Genomic DNA, 24,514 nt, shown 5'->3' with positions numbered 1-24,514 from the left:
ACAAAAAAGGATATGTCAGTAGAAAGAGAAATCTCATTGCTTCGAAAGTCCAGTCAAACCACTCATATTTGGGCTCCACACCGTAAACATGTCATTTACCAGATAAATACACTTGATTAAACTGACCTCCTGGATGACACTGCGCAGGTTCATATGTTGGGAGTGAATCACAAACTGCAGATGAGAGATCTGCTCCTGGAGAATGGAAATCTCCCTCTGAAGATCCTGGCAACTGGGAATGCAAAGAAAAAAGAGCAAGAGAAAATGATTGGCTCACACATTCCATAGCTTGCCCTTACTGCTAGCCCTCCTCCACACCACACTGCTACTGAGGATCAGGTGGGTAAGACCCCAGGGCCCCATTATGCCACACAGGACACACTGAAGATAAATAGCTATGAAGTGGGCTCTGATTTGTTTGGATTTAACTTGAATGAGAATATCAATTCATGTCAAAAGCTCCTTTCTGACCATCTGTGACTCCTCTAGCAGGTAGTGGAATCAAGTTGTATTCAGTATGATAAAGCACTTATATGCTAAATTGCCTTGCCTGAGCACCCACAGACCTGGCACCCATCAAACTTCACAGACAATTGCATGGCAATAGCAGAGTCAGAACATGGGAGCAGAAAGGGAGATTTTTATCTATTAATATATTTATAAGAAACCAATTTCTAATGATTTGGGCTTAGTATATGTTGTGGATTGTCTGTGATTGTCTTTTTTTATTTTTTATTTTTTGGCTTCCTACTTTTGGTAATTCTACTATTGGTTCATAGGGAAAGGGGTGGGGGGAAAGAGAAGAAAGGAAGAAATTAAATTCCAGTAAATATTTTTGAGTCCACATCAACCATTATGGGGGAAAAAAAGTCAGTTTTGAACTTAGATTATTTATACTTTCCCAAAGCTCCATTCAGGTAACTGGAATTGGTTGTACTGTTTTGGCTATTTTTCTACTTGCTACTATTATTAGAGTTATGAAGCCACATACATTGTGACAGCACTACCAAGCTTACAAGCATTGTGACCTCAGAGAAGTCACTTGGCCTTTGCTCTTATCCAGTGTCATCCCAATTCTGTTTCCTTTTTTCATTTGTTGTTGTTGGTGGTGGTTTGTTTTTTTTCAGACAGAGTCTTACTCTGTCACCCAGGCTAGAGTGTAGTGAGGTGATCTTGGCCCACCACAACCACCACCTCTGCGCTCTAGCGATTCTCACAGCTGGGACAACAACCATGTACCACCACACCTGGCTAATTTTTGTACTTTTACTAGAGACAGAGTTTCACCATTTTGGCCAGGCTGGTCTTCAACTCCTGACCTCAGGTGATCCACCTGCCTCAGCCTCTATATGTATCACAAAGATGGTGGAAATTCATAAGATACTATATAGCATGTTCTAATTAGAAAAAAGAGTTATCAGTTTCCATTTTGTTTCATAGAATGGACTAAAACATTGTTTCAGAGAAATGCACATCTAAACCACTATGAGATACCATCTCACAGCAGTCATAATGGCTATTATTAAAAAGTAAAAAAATAACAGATGTTGGCCAGGATGCAGAGAAAAGAGAATGCTTTTACACGGTTGGTGGGAATGTAAATTAGTTCAGCCACTTTGGAAAGCAGTTTGGACATTTCTCAAAGGATGTTTGGGAGTACAGGCACCAGAAATCTACAGGGAACAGGATGCCTAGGACATTGGTGAGGGGAGGGAAGCAAATGAGGGGCCTGAGAGAAGGATGCAGAGAACAAAAAGAGAAGGTACAAAATGATGGGGGAACAAGAACATGTGTCAAGTGTGCTACTCTGTTTTAGATGATAATCAGAAACATGTCTCATTATCATACCTACAGAACTAAATCTCACTGCAAAAGTCCACTTCCCTCCTCTTAATTAACACTACAAGCAACTGTCAAATTAAGAAAAGCCATGAAAGAAATGTAGACTGTCAACACAGGCTGAAGGAAGATCACTAGTTCAGCTGTGCCGATATTTTATCTGCTTTTTATAACACGATCATTTAAAGGACCCTGTACCTGGCAGAGAGCCTTATATTGGTCTTTCTCTCTTGGAGAGGGGCAGTAGGGAATCCAAACAAAGTAAATGAGCAAGCAGTCCCTTGTTTTTCTTTCCACAGTCCATGGCAGGAAGTGTTTGAAAAGAAATAAGCTGATGCCTGATGCAGATGAGAACGCTTTGTGCCCATGTAATTTGAACTGACAATGGCAGCAATACTGAGCTCTCACAGTATTTCCAAAATTCAAGTTCAGAGAATGGCTGCATCAGCACCAGCCTGTATTCACATTAGATTTCAGTTGTCCCTAGATTTGAGGTTCATAGGCTTCTTGAGGCACGGGAGACTGACGAAATTTCAGGACCCCAGCGGGCAAGGCTGTTGCGGGGAGATGGAAGAGCTTTCCAAGGAGAGAACAGACTTTGGATGTCTGCAAACATTCCTAACAGACAGTGAGAAGGCTTACTGCCCACAGAGAATCTTCAGGGGCAGGATGTCTTCAGAAGTCTAGGGAGATTGGGAGCGTGCAAGGGGCAGGGCTGAGAAATCTGCAGATGTTGCTCAGAAACCTTGCAGGGTAGAATTGCTGCGAACATGCAGAGGATGGAGTAACTGAGGAGCCTCAGAAGAAAACCTCAGTTACTAGGAAAAGATGACTGGAGAATATAAAGATCAAAACAGGTCAGGCATGGTGGTTCACGTCTGTAACCCAAGCACTTTGGGAGGCCAAGGCGGGCAGATCACTTGAGGCCAGGAGTTCGAGACCAGCCTGGCCAACATGGCGAAACCTATCTCTATTAAAAATACAAAATTATGCTGGGTGTGGTGGCTCACATCTGTAATCCCAGCACTATGGGAGGCCAAGGTGGGAGGGTCACTTGAGGTCAGGAGTTCGAGACCAGCCTGGCCAACATGGTGAGACCCTGTCACTACTAAAAATAGAAAAATTAGCTGGGCGTGGTGGCGTGCACCTGTAATGCCAGCTACTGGGGAGGTTGAGGTACAAGAATCGCTTGAACCCAGGAGGTGGACGTTGCAGTGAGGTGAGATTGCGCCACTGCAATCCAACCTGGGCGACAGAGCAATACTCCATCTAAAAAAAACAAAAACAAAAAACAAAAAACACAGAGGGCAACAGAAATTGGGTCCATAGCTGGTGCTAAAATTCAAAATTGCTCCAGCAAGGAAAGTGAAAGAAGAAAAGATAAAAATAACAAAAAGAGCAGCTATGACCCACTTAATGGTCAGACTCAGGACTTTCTTGGGAAGTAATGAGAAAGAGCTTAAGATACCTTGCAGAGGCAAGCTAGCTGTGAATATGGACGAAATATAAAAATACTGTAAGCTCTTAAAGATGAGTGTTTAAAATGGTTCTCTTTGTGTCCCATGACCCAGAACCTTGGAACCATTGAGAAAAAAAGATGGTTTGAGATATGGGGAACAGAGGTTATTATTTTTCTATCAAAAATACCAAGCTCAGAAAACTTTCCCATGTACCCCTTGAAGATATTACCATAAAGTTCACTGTGGAAAAAAAACACCAAAAACTTGAAATTGGCCTCAAAGTAGAAGAAAAATATTTCTAGAAGCACTCTTGAAAACACAAGGCCTCGAGGCTTCACTTATTTCCATTAATACGCTAAAACAGTGACTAAAGGAAATTGCAGAAAATCTCTATTAGGATTGTCCAATAAATATGAAGCCTAGTCATCCATTTAAGACTTTTAAATGTAAAAATATATCTAAGTAAGCTGTCACTTGATCTTCTTTTGAGCTTTGTTGTTTATCTTTCTGTTAAAGCACTTTTCTTTTCTTTTCTTTTCTTTTCTTTTCTTTTCTTTTCTTTTCTTTTGAGACAAAGTCTCACTCTGTCACCCAGTGGCACAATCTCAGCTCACTGCAACCTCTGCCTCCTGGGTATAAGTGATTCTCCTGCCTCAGTCTCCTGCATAGCTGGGATTACAGGCTCCCACCACCACGCCCAGCTAATTTTTGTATTTTTAGTGGAGACGAGATTTCACCATGTTGGCCAGACTGGTCTCGAACTCCTGACCTCAAGTGATCTGCCTGCCTCAGCCTCCCAAAGTGCTGGGATTACAGGCATGAACCACTGCACCCAGCCCAGTCTTAATAAAGAGGTACACAAGCAAAACTGGAGGAAGAAAACATAAGGAAGGGTCAAGTCTAAAAAAAGGAGGCAAATGTCTGTATCCGGGATTCCTGCTCTGCTTTCTGATGTCTCAACATAATTTTTGACCATGTTTTCCTCTACAATGCAACTGAATAAAGATATAAAGCAAATGTTGAAATTAAAGCAGAACTGAAAAACTTTGGCTTCTAAGAAAATGTAGAAGACATGCTTTTCCCCATTCTTTCCACTAAGTACAACTAAAAGCCCTGGATATTGTATATGAAAAAAACACAAGAAGACTCTGAACAGTGAAGAGAAGAAGGCAGACTGGCTCCAGAACCTGGGATCCAAGAAATGACACAATGTTGAATCCTCTGGGGTTTCTTTTTATCTCACACATCCCAGACTTGGAGCTGGAAAAAACCAGCAGCCTGGAATGCCAATGGGGGCAAGCAAAAAAAAAAGCCCCAACAAAAAGAGGAGAGAATCTCTGTCCTACCCTTTTGAGGGAGGGAATTGAGGATTCTCTCTCAATTCATCACTGAAGGAGGGGGAAGAGACAACTATTTCTGGTTCACTTCCTGTTAGATTCCTTAGTGTTCAAGAAGGGAAGTCAATCCTATCTTCAACTGCAGAAATGTGAAAATAAATTACTTTGCCTCTAATTAGCAACATGGGATGATCATAGAAGAAGCACTTGACAGGAAGCCCACCCTCAATTTCTGTACTCCCTAACGTCTCCCAACGGGTTGGTGAAAAGAAAGTGAGTTCATGGAGAATTGTCTCTCCCTCCATTCCTCACGATACTTGAGAATCTATCTTTGGGTCAACTTATACCATAGAGGGTGGCATTATTGGATTTTCTCACAATGCCCTCTGTTCCTGTTATAGTGGCTTTTATTGGATTGTGTTGGCATCATGCTATTCTGTTTAGATGATGTTTTGAAGTAAGCCTTTGTGTTTATTACAAGGGGTAAGTTGAAAACATTATTCAGGGTTCTTTTTATGACCATACTCTGGCCTTATAGATAGATTAGAAATAACTGAATGATTGCAAACACCTGATTGGTTTTAATCATGTGGAATTGTGACTCAAAAAACTAATCATCATTTCCTGTTTGGGTTGGCTGCTGGAAAATGTAAAACTGAGTCAGTGGTCTCCTGTGAGCAAGTTTGTAGCATCCATGGGCCTAATTTTGTAAACAAACCTTATGGTATACCTATTATTTTATCTCCTTGTCCTCATCACCTAATTTTTTTCTAAATTAAGCAATCATATTATATTTTACATAGTTTTTATAAATAACCTTAGATTTTCTTAAAAACTTCACAAAGGGCATGAATAGCCTGAGCACAGCCATATTTACACAGCCCAAGAATATAACATGTTTCAGTCTTTATAAAGTACATTTATTACCAGGGATTCATACAGTAAGATGTTTATGAGAATGAAAGTTCCAGAAGAAACCAAAAGAGCTAGGTGCTGAGACAAAGAAAGTAAAAGTAGCAATGAAAGCCATGTTGCAGGCTCCAAGAGGCTACTTCTGGGTACACTACAGATTTCAGAGGCATTGGAAATATGAATAGCCCTACATAGAAATCCCACAGGATAGAGAAGATAGTGAGATTAGTGGTATCCTAGAGATTCTTTGAAGCTATAAAAGAATCTTACTACCATCTGTGAGGACTCATATTGCCTTCTATTTAGGATCCAATGTTTCTCTGGACTTCCATGAGTGTGAACATCACTGACTATGGGCCCCCCGTGGAATAGAGAATAACTAGGGACCACAACCACAAGAACAGAAGAGGTCAGATTCTTACCATTCCCAGGCCAGACTAAGGGAAAGAATCAGCTTGGATGTAGGTGTAGCCCTGTTTGCATTTCAACAAAATTCATGAATGTGTCTTACTATTTTCCATAAAATTCTTCTTTATTACTATTTTCATTGGTGGTACCAAAGGTGTGCCTTGAGAGAAAACTCCCACCCCAAACTACCACAGATAAATGTACAATTTAAGTAGTCATGCAACCTCAACTTCAAGGTCTTTTCTCCTCTAAGGAGTTTCCATTCCTAAGCAGCATCTATGTAAATATGGAAGGGCCAACACTGTTTATTTTTACAATCCCTATTAGTCTGTTCTCATGCTGCTGTGAAAACATACCCGAGACTCGATAATTTATAAAGGAAAGAGGTTTAGTTGATTCACAGTTCTGCGGGGCTGGGGAGGCCTCAGGAAACTTACAGTCATGTTGGAAGGGGAAGTAAAGATGTCCTTCTTCCCATGGTGGGCCAAAACCATGCAGCAAGAAGAAGTGCCAAGCAAAAGGAGGAAAAGCCCCTTATAAAGCCATCAGAACTTGTGAGAACTCGTGAGAACAGCAGCATTGGGCTAACCGCCCCCATGATTCAATTACCTTCTACCAGGTTTCCCCCATGACACGTAGGGATTATGGGAACTACCATTCAAGATTCTCATCTTTTTGGGTAGTGACACAGCCAAACCGTATCAATCCCAAATATGTTTCCCCAAAAGATAACTCTTAAAAAGACCTGCATATTTGTTTGTGATGTGGCAGGGCAGAGGGAAAAGTCGGAAAATGGTCTTTTGCTAATCGTTACTCAGAGGAATGAAGAACCCAGTTTGAGAGATCATCAGAGGTTTCCAGAAATAAAAGAAAGATGGTCAAAATATTTTATAGTAAAATGAGCACATGCTTTGCTATGTATGAGAATGTAGGAGCGAAAACTCCCAGCTCTATAACTTCTGAGAGATTGAGCAATCTTGCACAACTCAATTAGAATTTCAGCTGTGTTTCCCGGAAAGGTGAATGAAAGGATTAAAATAAAGAAGGTCCCTGAGGTTATTCTGAAAACTGTAAAGCATTTTACCTATGTCAATTACCAGTAATGGTAATAGAAATATGGAGTCAACCTTATTTTTAAGAAGACAGATCTTTTTAACTTCTCTGTCTTCTTTTTATGACTCTATCTATCTAATCTTAACCTAACAGAAACCCTCTTTTTTGTGGTAGCTTAATCAAGTCTCTATTACTTCAACCAAAAGAGTCTGATTCTTACTGATTTCATTTTCTTGTCACTTCACAAACTGAATGACTCTACATAAAGCTCAGACAAAGTAATAAGTAATCACAAATATGTGTGATACCCACAATCTATAAAAATTGCATAAGCCTGGATGTTGAAAAACCTTTCTAGAAACACCAAACATCCACTTTCCCCAAGAAATTTCTAAAACTTCCTTAGGAGCTTTTAAAGAATTCTTTATAAAAACTGTTTATATAGAATAGAAGTGAAGGAATAGATCAGGTGGGTTTTTAAAAGAGCTACATTGTTGGCTCAAAGATGGACAGTAGCCCTATCACCAATTTTTTAAAAGCACATTTTTTTAAAGGAAAAAAAAAATCAAACTTGGATGGCCTGAACTTTTAATGGAAGACACGTACAAATCAGTAGTTCTGCTACAAGGAAAAGCTCTGCCTATTTAAGAAAAATATTAACTGAAGATTTACTTAGATTGAAGTTATGAATATCCTTATGTAATTCCAAGACATAAGAATACTTTCTGCAGTATTTTCTTCAATCTCTACAGAAATGTGCAGTGTTACAAAACTATCTCAGAAGTCCCCTGTTTTGGGCTACATGTTTGTCACAGGGAAGAAGCTAGGAAAAATAATAATTTATTGGAATCTTGTATGTTTCAAATGTGTGTGAGTGTAATTGCTAGGATCAGCCCATTTCTGGGCTTTGGCATATGTGGTCCAAAATGTAGGAATACAAGCCAGGCAGAAGGTACAATAGATGAGGATAGGTGGGAAGAAAGATAAAAAAGGAAAGGAAGCAGCAGGGAGCCTGTAGGAAGGAAATTGAAAGACTGAGAAAGTGGGATGTCTGAGTACATATCATTGAATAAATGACGTATCATTGAATTCTGTCCATAACAGTGCCTAATATCCTAGTGAACAATAGTTCTAGGATGACAAACTACGATCTTGAAATTGATTTGACTTTGAACAATATAATTATATCGGAACATACAATGATTGTGTTGGACTAGAATTTTTAAAAAATAAAGGAAAATCTCAGAAAATGTCTTATTATATGATTTATTACATGATAATAGAGATACTTTTTCTAATAGCAGCTGAGTAGCACAGCAATTATGGCGATACCCACAAACCCACCCCCAACATACTAAGGACTGTGACTGCTTGTAAACTATGAGTATTTATAAGTCCAAAGAACTATGGATATTGTCCATAGTATTTCCTTCACCCTACAGAATTAAGGAGTATCAGGAAACTATCTTAGAATTCCGCTTATGGGCTGGCCAGTGCAATGTTAGCTGTAAAAGAGACTCATTAACTAAGACAGAAGCATCAGAGAATAAAGACCTCTCAAGCGTCCTCCTTAGCACAAGCGATAAACCAGGAGGTGCCAGGCTTACTCACTCATTCACTCTTCAGAAAGACTAACCTTCCCGTGGGGTTCCCTGCACCCCCAGTGGACTCTGCCCCCTGCTCCCAACTGCTCTGTGATTCCTCTGAGTTTGAGGGAGGGGAGGTACATAACTACATGACTGTTAATCCCAGGAATTCAACCTTCCTCCTGCACTGTCAGTCATCCTATTTCTTTGGGGGACAGAAGATCTTTTGTTCCCTGGCTGGCATACCAGTGGACAGGAAATAAATCAGGAACTGCTTTTACTTAACAGGTAGCTTCGCACACCTTTTTCCACATGTGGCACTGGATTTGAGTTGCAGTAGTTTGTTTTCCAAAGACAGTTTTCTTTCTAGTAGTGTTCTCTTTTCCTAGGAGAAAATAAGATACAAATGTTGCTGAACTACATGTATATGTTTGGGAAGGCCTTCCTCTTGTCATACTAGAACTATGACTTGAGCTAAAGAGTTAATTTCCCATGTGCTGTTACTCTTATCTTCAAGGAAACCTAGCTGAGTATTCTCCTGTGTGCTTTACACATAGTTCAACTATAGGCCAAAAATAATTGTCTTCACTCTCTCACCTGCCTGGAGGAATTCTTTTGCTCATCTTCCAAGGCATTGCCCATAGCCTGTTCAGTTCAACCTCTCCCACTCACCTCTCCCCATCCTACCACACATAAACAGCCAGCTCACCCCTTGCTAGACCCTGGCTCTCCCACCCTTACATCTGCTTCCCTTGCATTAGACTGAGTTGTTGGTATCCAAGGACACTAGATACCTCTAGTGTCATCTGTCAGAAGGTAGTAAAACAATAAACGTATTTTTGATGAAGGATCAAGGCCACAAAGGATACAAATGCTTTCCAATTAGGATACAGGAGAAACTCAGATTGCAATTTTATGATGTTGGGAAAGAATATCTTTTAAAAAGATGCCTTAATTTGATTATTAAGCAAAAGCCTTTCCATTCAAAAGGAAAACAGACAAGACCATGAAAAACAAAGCGGAGATGATTGTGTTCATTTTATATTTGATGGCACTCAGCTGAAAAAAGGAATTTGGTGCTTTGGCCTGATGGTTTAAGTTGCCAAGTTGGAAAGAATCAAGGGAGATTGAAAAGAGGCAGGAATTGGTATTGGCAACTTGGATGGAATTGACTGGAAGACGTGTGCTGCAACTATCTATAATGCTGTTTAAAATTACTTCCTGATGCAGCATCTGAGTGAGTAGTACAAAGCAAGGCAGTGCTGTCTAGCAGAAACATCACAAAGATTGTGCATAGGGACTTAACCTGGTTTCTAAATTTTGGCCAAGGTTTTCAACTCTTGGGCCTTACCAATGTTAAGAAAAATTAACCCAAACTTGGAAATAAAAACAATATACAGCATGCAGTTTTAATGTCATATTGGGTCATCGTTTAATTATCTGACCCAAGATTTATTTAATTCTCTCAGAGAATTTTCCTCTGTTCGCTTTTATTATTTATTATTTGATTAGAGCCCTGGGTCTGTGAAGTTGCATGTAAATTTGTAGATTTCTGTCTGGTAGAAGACATAATCCCAAAGATTATGGTTTAATTGCCTTAAAGAATATTAACTGTTTTTTTTTAATTTAATCTAGTAATCCTATACTATTTTCAATTTTTCTCCAAAATGCCTATAAATGACTAGTTTCTGAAAATATTTTATTTAAACCAGCTTTCTCATCTTACTGTTTCCCTCATTAATTAATGAGTTACAACATTTGACATGTATTCATTCTATATTCATTTGACTCATATTTGTATCTTCTGAGCATTCCTAAAATGGGGATAATATTACCTATATTGAAATGTTGGGATGATAGAGATAATATATATAAAAGAGATACAGGCTTCCTGGCACATATTTGGACCTCAATATATACTAATTTGAAGGCACTGGTTACTTCATATCTTATATGTTCTGTACACTTTTTCAAATTTTTCTTATAGTATTCTTGCCACATAAAAATAGCCCTGAAGTTGCCCTAGCTGTGTTCAAATTATTTCTGAGGGATCACAGATCTATCTATTTCCTTCCTTCTTTCTTTCTTTCTTTCTTTCTTTCTTTCTTTCTTTCTTTCTTTCTTTCTTTCTTTCTTTCTTTCTTTCTTTTCTTTCTTTCTTTTTTCTTTTCTTTCTTTCTTTCTCTTTCTCTCTCTCTCTTTCTCTCTCTCTCTCCCTCCCTCCCTCCCTCCCTCTCTCTCTCTCTCTTTCTTTTTTTTTTTTTTCAGAGTTTTGCTCTTGTTGCCCAGGCTGGAGTGCAGTGGTGCGATCCTGGCTCACTGCAACCTCTGCCTCCCAGGTTCAAGCGATTCTCCTGCCCCAGCCTCCCGAGTAGCTGGGATTACTGACATGCACCACCACGTCTGGCTAATTTTGTATTTTCAGTAGAGATGGGGTTTCTCCATGTTGGTCAGTCTAGTCTCGAACTCCCGACCTCAGGTGATCCACCCGCCTTGGCCTCCCAAAGTGCTGGGATTACAGGTATGAGCCACTGCGCCTGGCCCACAGATACATCTTACAATCGTATGATGAGACTTGGATTGTCAAAAAACATACCACAGATAATGTATTTTGAATTTGTAGGGTGAGGGAAAATGGTGCCTAACGAATGTTTAATAGTCTTACTCTTGATTAATGGATTTTCATAAACAGGGGTCAAGGGAACCAGACAACCAGACAAGTAAATACTCTCCCTTGGCCAGGCTCTGCCATCTAGCTTGGGTTCTTTTTGCCTCCTCTTTGACAACACAGAAAATCTCACCATACCAGATAGCACTTTTCAGGCAATGTCTTCAGGAAAGGGAAAGGGAGTTCATAGCATCACACAGTGGGCAACCCACTATTCCCAGAGCCATACCTCCAGACAGCTCCAGGTTTCCCTCAGCAGGCTGATCGGAGAGGGCACCAATTTCAATCATGGCCAAATACTAACATTTAAATGTTTTGGAACCAACTCTATCATTTTTGTCCAGCATGAGAGAAGACGGGGGCATAACGGAAAGGGTTGTGATGTAGAAAGTGGAGGATTGTGGAACAGTTTCGGGTTCATGCTGTCCTCATTTATAAAACGATCATGAAGAACTAGGTGGTCTCAAAAGTGCCTTTGAGCTCTAAAATTGCAATGGAGCTAAGTCAATGACACTAGAAAACAAATATGATGTAACAGAATTGCACTGCTAGCAAATGGAACATATGCCATATTAAAATGCTCTTACTGGGCATTTTTGCTAGCTTATCACTGTGCTTATGGAATTCATTCTCACTGCATTCCTGATTAAAGTGGGACAGATGGTGAAGGTTTTAAGTAATGTGTTCATTACCAGACCTCATACCACTAATGGCTATTTACTGGAGCAGTGGATTGTTCAAGTGAGTAGCAAGTAAATTTTTCTCCAGGGGGCACCCACAATCAGGGCAATATTTATCAACCTTTGTGAGGATGTTCATTTTTAATTTTTACTTTCTTTTTGAATTTGTGTCTTTTTCCTATTAATACAAAAGGCCCAGTACACCCTCCCCTTATTCTGGCCCACACTCCCTACCTGAGACACCCTACCTCACAGCCTGCCTCCTCAGTCTCTCTTTAAACCAAGATGTTACCCAACTTTGTTCCTTATAGTTTTATTTATTTGCTTGTTTCACAAATATAAAATATTTTAAAACCAATTTGCTTTTTTTGGTTTTGTTTTGTTTTTGAGACAGAGTCCTACCCAGGCTGAAGTGTGGCGGCGTCATCTCGGCTCATTGCAACCTCCACTTCCCAGGTTCAAGTGATTCTCATACTTCAGCCTCCAGAGTAGCTAGGACTGCAAGCACGTGCTACCATGCCCGGCTAATTTTTGTGTTTTCTTAGGAGCGACTGGGTTTCACCATGTTGGCCAGGCTGGTCTCGAACTCCTGGCCTTAAGCGATCCTCCCACCTCAGCCTCCCCAAATGCTGGAATTATAGGCGTGAGCCACCGCACCTGGCCTAAACCATCTTTTACTTTAAATAAAACTGCGCATTGCCCCTCCATATCATCCCCACTTACCTCCACCCTCCAGAGATTCCAGTAGGCTGCACTTTAGAAAGTCACTGAACTATTCTGGAATGTTGCTGCATGGCCTTACTAAGTCATGAGCATCCTGTCTACTTCCTTTTTTCAAGATCTCCTGGAGACAGCCCACTGTTAAGAGTTATTATCAGGGCAAGAGCTAGGCCATCACTTCCCAAGAATGTCCTGCCAGGATCTGAGTCACTGAATCTTATTCTAGGGCATGCTCCTCTGCCTTTGACTGCGTTTTCAGCCTCCCTAAAGGACTCATAGAGGAATTAAGAAAGGGAGATTTGGGAAGTTCCTTGAGCCTCACATAATCCAGATATACTACATTGTCATATCCACAAAAAGAGACTGGTTCATTCACAAATATATATTCAGCCCCTAGTTCTATGTTACACATGGTGGTGTTCAAATATTTGTTTAGTAAACAGTCAAGTAAATATACCCCAGAACTCTGAGATGAACTAACATCTAGTATATATTTCCTAGGATCATTGGGAAATAGAAATTATCTTCTACTGTTCTTTTTTTTTTTTTTTTTTTCTGAGATGGAGTCTCGCTATGTCACCAGGCTGGAGTGCAGTGGCACAATCTCGGTTCACTGCAACCTCCTTCCTCCTGGGTTCAAGTGATTCTCCTGCCTCAGTCTCCCAAGTAGCTGGGACTACAGGCGCCTGCCACCACGCCCAGCTAATTTTTGTATTTTTGGTAGAGACAGGATTTCACTATGTTGGCCAGGATCGTCTCGATCTCTTGACCTCATGATCCACCCACCTCGGCCTCCCAAAGTGTTGGAATTATAGGCATAAGCCACCGTGCCCAGCCTGTTCTTTTGTTAATTTGGGGGCACTAAACCTGACCCAATATTACTGGCTTTGAGATGGCATGAGCTCTAGACTAAACTTAAATTTCAAGCTGGTTAATCAATCTGTTTGGTAAAGCAATTCTATTCATTTCCCAGAATTGTCTTTCTTTCCTTAATGCAAACATTCTTTGTGCTATCTTAGTTTTGTTAAGCTGTTTATTATAAGATCAAGTATTCTGCCACTACCGGGTACACATCCAAATATTACAGTTTTTCCAAAACAGCATAATTATAAACTGTCATGCCTGGATAAACTAATTGCTTAAGGAGATTCTAGCCCAGTGATTCTGCTAAAGTATAACACTCAGTGACCTACTGCATAATACACATGCAGCTGAATACTATTATCTTAGAGCCACTTGATAATGGGCATATTTAATTTTTGTGATTTCCTCATAGGTCCTTCACCAAGACTACGAATTCAACCAAATCACAATGTCATAAAACTTTACATTCTTGGGAAATATTTTTAAACAAATCAAAGTTCCTTTGATAAGAAACCTGAATATTGAAATGTGATGTTTTTGAAATGACATTTATGAAATGGCATAAACCCAGGCAGACTCATAAAACAAATTAAAGCTAAAAAGAATAGAGGCAAATACAATAAATATAAAAAATGTATTGGGCAATATTTACTAGTATCCAAAGCCTATATTTTTCTCTATCCCCAATTCAGTTTCAGAGATGCCAGTTTTCTCTTTGTTTTGCTATTAAAAAATAAATATTCCTTGATTTGTTCAAATTCTAAATTCTAAGGCATACATACACAAATTTATGTGTTCACCTTTTGTGTATATTTGGAGTGCTAGCTACTTAAATGAACATGGCATGAAATATTTTCAAATTTTTATTCTATTATTACTCTTCCCTAAATGTGCCTTCTTAAAGTTCCAGTTTCTATAGAATGACTTTTCTTAATTTAAACTGTATCTCTCCTGGTGCAGCCATAGGTTTTTACAAACACAAAGTAGACTTGGGTGGTCAAAAATGGATACTGCACTGACTCTAATACATAAAAATGCTGTGATTACAGGGACCTGCTGCTATATTAATACTCCTAGTAGATGGACTTCTTGCTCTTTTCCATTAGTTGCATTCACAGCCTCACCTGGTTCCCCTTTCTAAGTCACATATTTCCTAGAAAGTGATAAATGATGATATGACTACAGTATTTGCAGAAAGGCAAATCAATCACTACAGTATAGATCATATGAAATGTTTAAGGGAAAATTAATATTAAATACTTCCTAAGGACAAATACTGTAAAGAATACTTTCACTTAACATATCTTATTTAATTTAATATCCTATTTATTTTGGTATTATTTTATTTCATTCTCATCCTAACCCTGTCAGCAAGAAAATCCTCTAATTCTCCAGGGCTGTACCTTTTCCATTCTCTGTACAAGGTTCTCCAATTCTGTGATTTGACTGTGTTTTTCTTCAAGTTTTTCAGCAACTTGATTCAGATTTTCAACATGTTGTTTCAATTTCTGTTCTTTTTCAAGCTTGTTAACCTATGGTCAGAGAAACAGTTGTGTTGTGAAAACTCTGTTTTTATTAAACCTATACACATATTACCTCTTTCTACAATTTTCTAATTAGCCAAAAAAATTCAGAATTCATACTTGTTTAGAATTACTTTTTTTGATTTCAGTGTTTCCTTCAAAATAACCCTGATAGACTACAACAACATTAAATCAAGAATTAAAATTACAATAAATATAAATATTCTTCCTAGAATGCTTCCATTTGTTACCATAAAGCATACTTCCTGAATTGGTATAAGAGAGCATAAAGCATACTTCCTGAATTGGTATAAGAGAGAAAGATGCTAATTTAACAAAAGCAACATTTTTGACTTTTTCTCAACAATTATTATCCAGAACAAAAAAAAAAAGTACAGGTTCAATTAAAACACGTTTTATTTTTAATCAGAAAGTGTCATAAAATCAGAATAACTCTCCTCAGAGTGTCACCGTGCTACTTCATAGGCATAGAGCAGAGGTTGTGCTGAGGGATCATAGGAGAGAAGTCTCCATCTAGCAGGTAATAGGCTACAGTGGGACTGTGTCGACTAACTTGTTACTCTTCCGCCTGTGTATTTAACAAAGCTTGACATTTCAGAGGGAAAAATAAGTGTCTGGCTTCCTTTGTAAATACCAAGCAGGCCTTTCAGTCAGGTCACTCCAAGCTAGTGCCGAGCCCACATTACAAGGATGCATGCTTCTTATCCCCACAAGCCCCCCCCATAGCATAGCACCCTCATCAGCTTCCCGCTTAAGTTCTTCATCTGCACCCTGCATGCATATGAGTATGCAACCATCACTACCACAGCTTGATGCGTGAAAGGGTGTCACCTAGGCAGTGAATTTCCTACTGTACTCCCCTGGGGACTTTCCTACAGCCTGAGCTGACAGACACCTGGGTGCCCCAAACTATTGTGAGTGAACTTACCTTTAGCTGTTTTATATTTTTAATTTTGGCAAACACACACACACAGGCATACACACACTTTTTTGACTTCTCCAGTTCTAGAAGTTCTAGAATATATTTTTCAGACAGATTTTATTGGCCCTAGTGTATATACTTCAGATTTAAAAACAAATGAACAAAAAAGAACATGTATAAGTGTATGTACATTTTTTATTTTTAAAATTTATATATTTACATATTAAAATATAAAAATATATAACTTATATATTATATATTATTTATTATACTTTATATATAATTTATATATTATATATTATATATAACTATATTTTAAAAATATATATAACTTTATATATTTTTAAAAAACATATAGATACATATTTTGTTTTCTATTTTCTATAACCCAAAGTATGTATCCTAAGTCCAAAACAATTTTGAAACCATGTGTCTAGCCCAACTCTTTCATTCTATTTTATTATTATTTTTTTGAGACAGAATCTTGCTCTGTCGCCCAGGCTGGAGTGCAGTGGCCGGATCTCAGCTCACTGCAAGCTCCGCCTCCTGGGTTTACGCCATTCTCCTGCCTCAGCCTCCAGAGTAGCTGGGACTACAGGCGCCCGCCACCTCGCCCAGCTAGTTTTTTATTTTTTGTATTTTTTAGTAGAGACGGGGTTTCACCGTGTTAGCCAGGATGGTCTCGATCTCCTGACCTCGTGATCCGCCCGTCTCGGCCTCCCAAAGTGCTGGGATTACAGGCTTGAGCCAAGAGACAAGGACACCCAACTCCAAACAGGAAGAATGGCTCAGTCTGGGTCATCTAGCGAGTCAACGGCAGAACCTGAAGAGAAGTTACCAGTCAGGGTCCGCAGGGCCAGCCCAGGTTTCCAGGCAGGGTGGCACTGCCTCCTTCCCACCTGTGCTCATGGTGGGTCTGAGCAACAACTGCAACACAGCAGCTCAGCAACATCTGGGGGTGTCGGACTAAGCAGGGGCGAGGGAAACTGGCAGAAAAGACTAGCACACCACTCCTTTCCCACGTCTTTTGCCAAGTCACTTGGCCATTGCTTGTTTCATTTCTAACTCTTCCAGAAAGATGAATTTGAACAGCTCGGGGTGGGGGCTAGCTCTCCAATAGACAAGCTGCGTGTTTTGTACCTGGAGTAAGTGTTTACTGTCCTCATGCTTCTTTCTCACTTCTTCAGATTGTGTTTGGTAGTTTTCAAATAATCTCTGGGCCACGTTTCTCAGCGCTGCTGCTCCTGCTTCTCTGGAGGCTTCCAGCTAGAAAAAAGGCCACTATGCATATTCTGACATTTACAACAAAAAATTTTAAAGGCAGAACAGTTTGATGGGCAATTAAGAACACCAAGGGTATAACTATACCTTTTACAGCCTCATAGACAATGGATAGGAGAGAAGACACTGTTATTTGGTAAGAGGAAAATGTAAAAGGAGAAACTCCCTATTTAGAGGGGCTGTTGAAGAGGCAGATTTGCCATAGTCAAACCAAACCAGAGCCCTGTGCACTGTAATGCCTTGCAGTGATAGTCCTCACTGTTCAGATAACTCCATGCTGCTCTATCAGCTTATATACTTATTTGCAAGCCTTTTATCATTAATGTCCATAACAGTGTTAAAAAGTGTATCTTCCTGAAATAGAAGTGGGACAAGGTTAAAGTATTGAGGACAATAATGCTAACATGTCATGAATCTTTCCGGGATTTAACCTGAGGAAACAATCAAGAATGACTATAAAGATTTCCCTATCAAGATATTCATTGCAGGACTGCATATAAAATAAACCTTAAAGAGGAAAATCAAAAGCATTCAGCCATAGACAAATTTAAAAAATATTGTGGCATTTGACTATGAAGGCTATAATTAATATTTATTAAATATGAACACACTTTAAAAAATGTGTTGTGGATTGTGGTAAGAACACTTAACATGAGATCTACTAAGTGTGTACAGTACAGTATTGTGAACTATAGGCATAATATTATGCAGTAGATGTCTAGTCATCTTGCATGACTGAAACTGTATAACTATTGAACTTTTGTGAGATATTTTCAATAACAAAAGAAGCCTCAAAAATAAAACAGTGAGATATGATTTGTGAAATATAAAAATGCTTCTCTATGTAAGGGAACACACAGATGGACCTATGGATGTGTGTAGACATCTCTCTGCTTTTACAGAGCCACCAATGCTAACAACCCATCCTATTAGCTCAAAGGCTCAAAACACAGAATTTGAAACTTCTAACAGTCATACCTTGATTTTCAATACTTCATTCTCTTTGTTCATTTCTAAGAGCTGTAGGTCTTTTCCTTTTATCTTTTTCATGAGCAAATCCAAACTGCAACAAGAAGCATCCATTTCAGAATCAGAGCCCTGCTGAAGGTTTCCACAGTGCTGAAACGGACAAATGAAAATCATAGACCTAACTATCTTTTCCTCTATAAGCTTTGACAACAGTAATGATCATTTAGTGTTACATATAGCAAAGAGGCTTCAGATCAGCATAAATAAACATCTTTTGAATCTCAAATATCAATGAGAAATTCTGGAAGCACCTGACTTCTATATTTGCTCAAATTTGAACAGATTCTTATATTGAAAGAGGTAGAATGACATTTTAACTTTTATATTTTCTATAGTTTCAAATATACTGATAAGTGCTTTTTAGGAGATAAATAATGTCCACAAGGCCAGACATTTTTAAAAAATCTAAGTTGTCGACATAATTACATTTTTGTTACATTGCATTATAGACTAACAGTCAGACCTAGCAGTTACAATACATAATGGTCAATGTTTGGTGATGCTTCACTGTAATTACCTCATATTAAACTTCCAATCAGAGATATCAGAACTGAATGGCACTGCCATTATAACTTGATGTAAGCTCTAGCTTACTGAAAATACATTTGGAACATAAATATCATCTGGAATTGTGGACACACGGAGGTGAAAAAGAAATAGTAAACCATCTAACTTAACCTGTCCATTTTACAGATGTAGAAACTGAGGACCAGGGCCCAAGTTTCTGCAGCAAAGGAGCGCGAGAGCTCCTGGCACAGCCTCTTGAATAGTTACTGTGTGTTCTTTCTGTTCTTTCAATTTATTTCAAAACAGAGAAACTATTACACAATTATACATACCCTACAATTATAATAACAACTTCTATTTGTTAAACACCTGTTATGTGCCCGTTCATCTTTTACATGTTTTACATACAGTCCTTTATCTGAATACTGAAAACACTGGAAGGCACTAGGCCCTTTACACAGGTGAGGAATTTGAAGATGAAAGTTTAACGAACACACCTAGGGTTATACCTAAAGTAACTGCCAGATCAGAATTAGAATCCCAGTTTGTTTAACAACAAAATATATAATGTTTTCACCATAATATAATAACTACGTCTGTAGAAATAAAAAACAAAAAGAACATAGTGTATGTGGATAACATCCTCCCTCACCATAACTCTGCCACAATTTGGTTTCTTATAGTCCAGACCCTAGTGCATATTTCTACTCTCCATATACAAAGTAGGAATTATTTTCTTTTTTAATTTGTTAAAGAATATTTGACAGAAAAAACTCTTGTAGAAGGTAGATTATCAGCAGTGGTAGATGGCTACAAAGATCATTGATCAGTGCTTTTCAAACTTCAATATGCCTACGAATTACTGGGTGATAGATCTGGTTAAAAAATGCAGATTCTGAATCAGGAGGTCTGGGGTAGAGCCTAGATGCTGCGTTTCTAACATGCTCGTGGTGATGCTGCGCTGCTCGGACTGCAGACCACATTTGAGAGTAGCAAGGCCCTAGATCACTACGGTGAAATTTCTACAGGGCCAGAGGGCTGATGTTTTGATGCATGGTGGATCTGCTGACCTTCTGTGGACTGAGGTGGCTGAGGCAGACACACAGCAACACAATGTCGTCAACATTACTAGGAAGATCCTCCTATCTATGGTGGGCATTTGGTCCTCAATTTCTTTGGCCCATGGACAGCATTTGACAGAGGTGTCCCGCCCTGCTTCTGAAACCCTCTCCTCATTTGCCTTCAGTGACTCCTGCTAAAGTGGCCTTGACAGGAGTAGCTTCAAACCACAAAAGGTGAGCAGATCATCCACACATCAAATCACCAGCCCTCTGGCCCTGTAGAGACTTCGCCATGATAATCTAGAGAGTACTCTCAAGTGTGGTCTACAGTCCCAGCAGCTCAGCATCGACAGGAGCTTGTTAGAAATGCAGCATCTAGGCTCTACCCTAGAACCTTGAAATCTCCTGTTCCTTCTAATCCACCAGCCTGATCTCAGCTTCCTGGGATGGTTCTTCTTCCAAACATCTCAACACTGGGAATGGGCATCTCAAGACTCAGCCCTTAGATCTTCTCTCATTTCTCTCCACACTCACTCTCTTGGTAAACTTCTCCAGTTTCAGAACTGTAAATACAATCCTTAAATGCCCAAAATCTCTACCCTGTATCCTGGACCTTCTAGCTCAGTCTTCTACCTGCAGCTCCAGAATCAGATGTCCAGCTGGCTATTAGAAGCCTCTACTTGGAGGTCTAACAGGCAGCTCAACATAGTCCAAACTGAATTTTTTAATCTTCCCTATCATTCCTAAACATAACCTTGTTTTCTAGTTTAGAAGTACTTTAAATAATAATGGAAGCTAGTTATGTTAGTGTGGGAGGCTGAGGGTGATGAAAATGACTACATTTATGCATCATACCCCATGTTATGGTGGACTCTGTGGCCATGCTTACAGTGGACAACACTGATGAAGTACACTTGGCTGAGATGTGGTTTAGCTTGGTGTAATCCAGGCAAAGCTAAGTGCAGATTGCTCGACCTGAGGTATATAAAGCTGATGGTGGGGAAGGGAGTGCATTCAAGCTTATCAACTATTTATCTGACAAAATCTTCACTCAACTCAGGCCTAAAAGCTTCAACTGTGTATGTCTATTCATGTGGCCCATGTGAGACTAAAAGCTCTGCCTGTTATTGGGAAATGTTGCTGTCATGAATCCTGGCTAGACCAACATGTTCTCATTTACTTTCGATAAGTAAGCCTTGTTTAACATATTCAAGTAAGGCCTAGCCATTCCAATTTGATCTCTTAACATTTGTGGTTAAACATTTCACACATATGGCCATTAACATCTTTAGATATGCATGAAATATTTCAACACTCATCCTTTGAAGCTTCAATGAACTTAGTAATTGCCCACAAAGTTACTTTAAAAAGTCTAAATGGCTTTATGCTAACCTTCTGCAGGAAATTATTACCTTTGTATCTAGTTTGTTATTTGTACTGTCATGTCTTATTTCATCTTTAAACATTTGGGTTCTGATCTTTTCCAGAGTAGTTCGAATCTAGAAAAGGAAAAAAAAATTAATTTGTTTCAAAGGCATTTAATGCCGAAAGTTTTTTTCTCAATACCAGTTACAGGGTACCTGATTATCTAGAAAGTAATACATATATATTGACATCAGATTTAAATAACTGCCACCATCAACCTAACTTGCATTTAGGCTAATATTGTTTGGATTGCTGAAAGTAAGCATTTGGTCTTTACAACTCTTTCTCAGACAAATCTAAAACACATCACTTAAGTAAATATTATCCCCAAAACAGTTATTATTTAGTAATTAGTACTTAATACTATTTAGTTTTGTTTTGTCTTTTTAGTAATTTAGTACTAATTTTCTGTTTAGCAATTACTATAAAACAATTACTACTTAGTAATCACTATAAAATAATTACTGTCTACTAATTACTACAAAATAATTACTATTAAGTAATTACTACAGAATAATTACTGAGAGATCATATGCATTTATGCATGAAATATAAGCCCCATGTCTTGATGACCTATGGAGTTGCAAGACACTCAAAGATGATGGAATTAATTGATCTGAGCAAGTCATAAACTATGCCAGAATTTGTCCATTATTTAATTAAATAATCCAAAAAGGTAAAATGTGAAATTTCTCTTTTTATTCAGTATCCTCTTAGACTGTAAGACTGTGAGAGTAGGAGCGAAGTTTATACTCTAGCACATTTTTAAATTTTTTATTATTATAATTTTTTTTTTTTTGAGACAGAGTCTTGCTCTGTCACCCAGGCTGAAGTGCAATGGCATAATCTCCACTCACTGTAACCTCTGCCACCTGGGTTCAAGTGATTCTCCTGCATCAGCCCCCCGAGTAGTTGGGATTACAGGTGCCCACCACCACACCTGGCTAATTTTTTTGTATTTTTAGTAGAGACAGGGTTTTGCCATGTTGGTCAGGCTGGTCTGAAACTCCTGACCTCAGGTGATCCACCTGCCTCAGCCTCCCAAAGTGCTGGGATTACAGGCATGAGCCACTGTACCTGGCCTACTCTGGCACATTTTAAGTGCTTAATACATGTCTGTTGTAAGAAACAGTTAAGAATATATATTTCTTGTTAGCCATTATCATTTTGGATTCTCATAAGACTTCACACGTTTAATGAAGTGACATGCCAACCCGCAGTCACTGGCAATAGTTACCCTGAACTGTGAAAAGGAACAAGGTAACAAGAGGCACTAACTCAGCAGGAAATGTAAACATCTACTTGGGAACACAATCAACACTCATGAAACCACTGGAAAACATTATAAAACAGTAGGAAATCCAGTGGTGAATAGTGAGGGACAAATTAAGTGCTGATAGGTGTTCTGAACCCTCCTGGCCCATTATTCAATTTTACTGAGTGAGGAAAATTATTTTACTCCAAGCGTAGGAACAGTTTCATATCCTCAAGAGAAATGACTGAACATGGGTTTAAATTTCATTTAGGAAGTGTCCTTTGCCAAATTAGAGTTGTTCCTTTACATATGTTCTATGGAGAGGGAAACAAAGTCCTCCAGCCCATATTGGAATTTCTCTTTAAAAATCATATCATACTAATGATTTCTGCTACCCACATACCTTTTTCACATACTCGGTTTCTTCAATAATGTGAGCGGATGTAGACTCATACAAGGCAGAAGTATCTTCCATCTTATCCCTTGGGGGAATTTCTGTGGTCACTGTCACCGTTGTCATTGTGAATTCTGGCTTTAAGAAAACATAAATCAGCTAAGCAAAACAGACTGTTTTGATTGTATGATTATGTGGTTCATAAACTGAAATAAGTTGTTTTATCACTATGGTGAAATATAGCAGAAAAGCTATAAATCATTGGTATCTGTATATAGTCATAAATCCAGGAATTAATTTAATATAAAGCCATATCATCTGAAGGAATCTTTAATTAAAAATTTAACATTTAAATAATCTAAGAAGGTAAATCTGAAATTTCTCTTTTTATTCAGTATCATCTCAGACTGTAAAAATCTAAAATCTCAGACTGTAAAAAGGAATGAGGTTTATAGTCTAGCACATTATAAGCACATAATAAATGTAGAATTAACATGATACAATTATAACAAAATTATGTTTTTTTGTGTGTGTGTGTATCTTCATACATAGTCCGTGAAGGTGATTTACTATTAGGAGAACTAATAGTAAGAGTCTGGAAAAACCCCATGCCAACAAGAAGAGGATAGATTAAATAAACTATCAACTGCTAAGCAGTCATCACTAGGATATATTATTATCTCATGAAAAAGCATAGAGCAGAACAGAATATATAATATATTTTCTACAAGAAGGGTAGGAAATAGGAATGGAAGGAAGAAATCTATGTCTTAAGGTTTTAATACTAAACCATATATATATTTTATCTAACTATGAAATAAAATTGACAGAAAAAGTAATCGTCCAAAATAAAGGTGAAATGAAATAAATTAAACAAATAAATATATCTGTATATCAAGTTCTATAACCACAAGAATTATTCAAGTGATTAAAAATGACATACCAGGAACTATTGATCCCTGCTGTGCTATATTCTAATAACAAAAAGAATAGCAAAACAATCTTGAACAAATATTCACTCATAATATTGTTAGTGGAAATATTGGTATTGCTATTTTGAACTGCGAACTGTGTTTGTGTGTGTTTATGTACACAGGTTCACACCGTAGAATAAAGCCAACAGGTAATTGTGTTAACATCATGAAGAATCAGGCTATTTAGCATAAAAGAAAAAATAAAATATAGAACAAAAATGTTAGGTGAAGCTGGGCATGGTGGCTCACATCTGTAATCCCAGCATTTCGGGAGGCCAAGGTGGACCGATCACTTGAGGTCAGGAGTTTGAGACTAGCCTGGCCAACATGGTGAAACCTCGTCTCTACTAAAAATAAAAAAATTAGCTGGGCACGGTACACGTCTGTAATCCAGCTACTCGGGAGGCTGAGGTACAAGAATCACTTGAACCCAGGAAGTAGAAAATAATGATTTCTTTTCCTTAAAATAATATATATTCTACCTTTATTCACCGATAAATCTAGAAATAGTAGTGGTTAGCATCCCTCATGGCCAGACTGTAGTCTTTGAATATCATATCCTACTAAAAAGAAACTAGGACTTCTTGACTGATCC

General features: G+C 38.5%; 1 protein-coding gene across 2 annotated transcripts in view; it reads right to left on the bottom strand.

Annotated features, from left to right (window-relative positions):
• CCDC68 (coiled-coil domain containing 68) overlaps positions 1 to 24,514 on the bottom strand; it is a 54,552-nt gene that overhangs the window by 15,233 nt on the left and 14,805 nt on the right. The window contains exons 3-9 of one of the 2 annotated variants that reach the window (XM_023218367.1): positions 22,955 to 23,083; positions 21,284 to 21,370; positions 18,253 to 18,393; positions 17,134 to 17,259; positions 14,931 to 15,059; positions 8,898 to 8,980; positions 127 to 232 (exon numbers count right to left, since the gene is read on the bottom strand). In XM_023218367.1, the coding sequence (XP_023074135.1) occupies positions 127 to 232; positions 8,898 to 8,980; positions 14,931 to 15,059; positions 17,134 to 17,259; positions 18,253 to 18,393; positions 21,284 to 21,370; positions 22,955 to 23,071 (789 nt within the window). In that variant the 5' untranslated portion in view covers positions 23,072 to 23,083. The remainder of the gene's footprint in view (positions 1 to 126; positions 233 to 8,897; positions 8,981 to 14,930; positions 15,060 to 17,133; positions 17,260 to 18,252; positions 18,394 to 21,283; positions 21,371 to 22,954; positions 23,084 to 24,514) is intronic. The other variant, XM_023218365.1, reaches the window with a different exon arrangement.

Source organism: Piliocolobus tephrosceles, chromosome 18 (assembly GCF_002776525.5).
Source record: "Piliocolobus tephrosceles isolate RC106 chromosome 18, ASM277652v3, whole genome shotgun sequence".
NCBI lineage: Eukaryota > Metazoa > Chordata > Mammalia > Primates > Cercopithecidae > Piliocolobus > Piliocolobus tephrosceles.
This window is presented reverse-complemented; position numbering and strand designations above follow the sequence as displayed.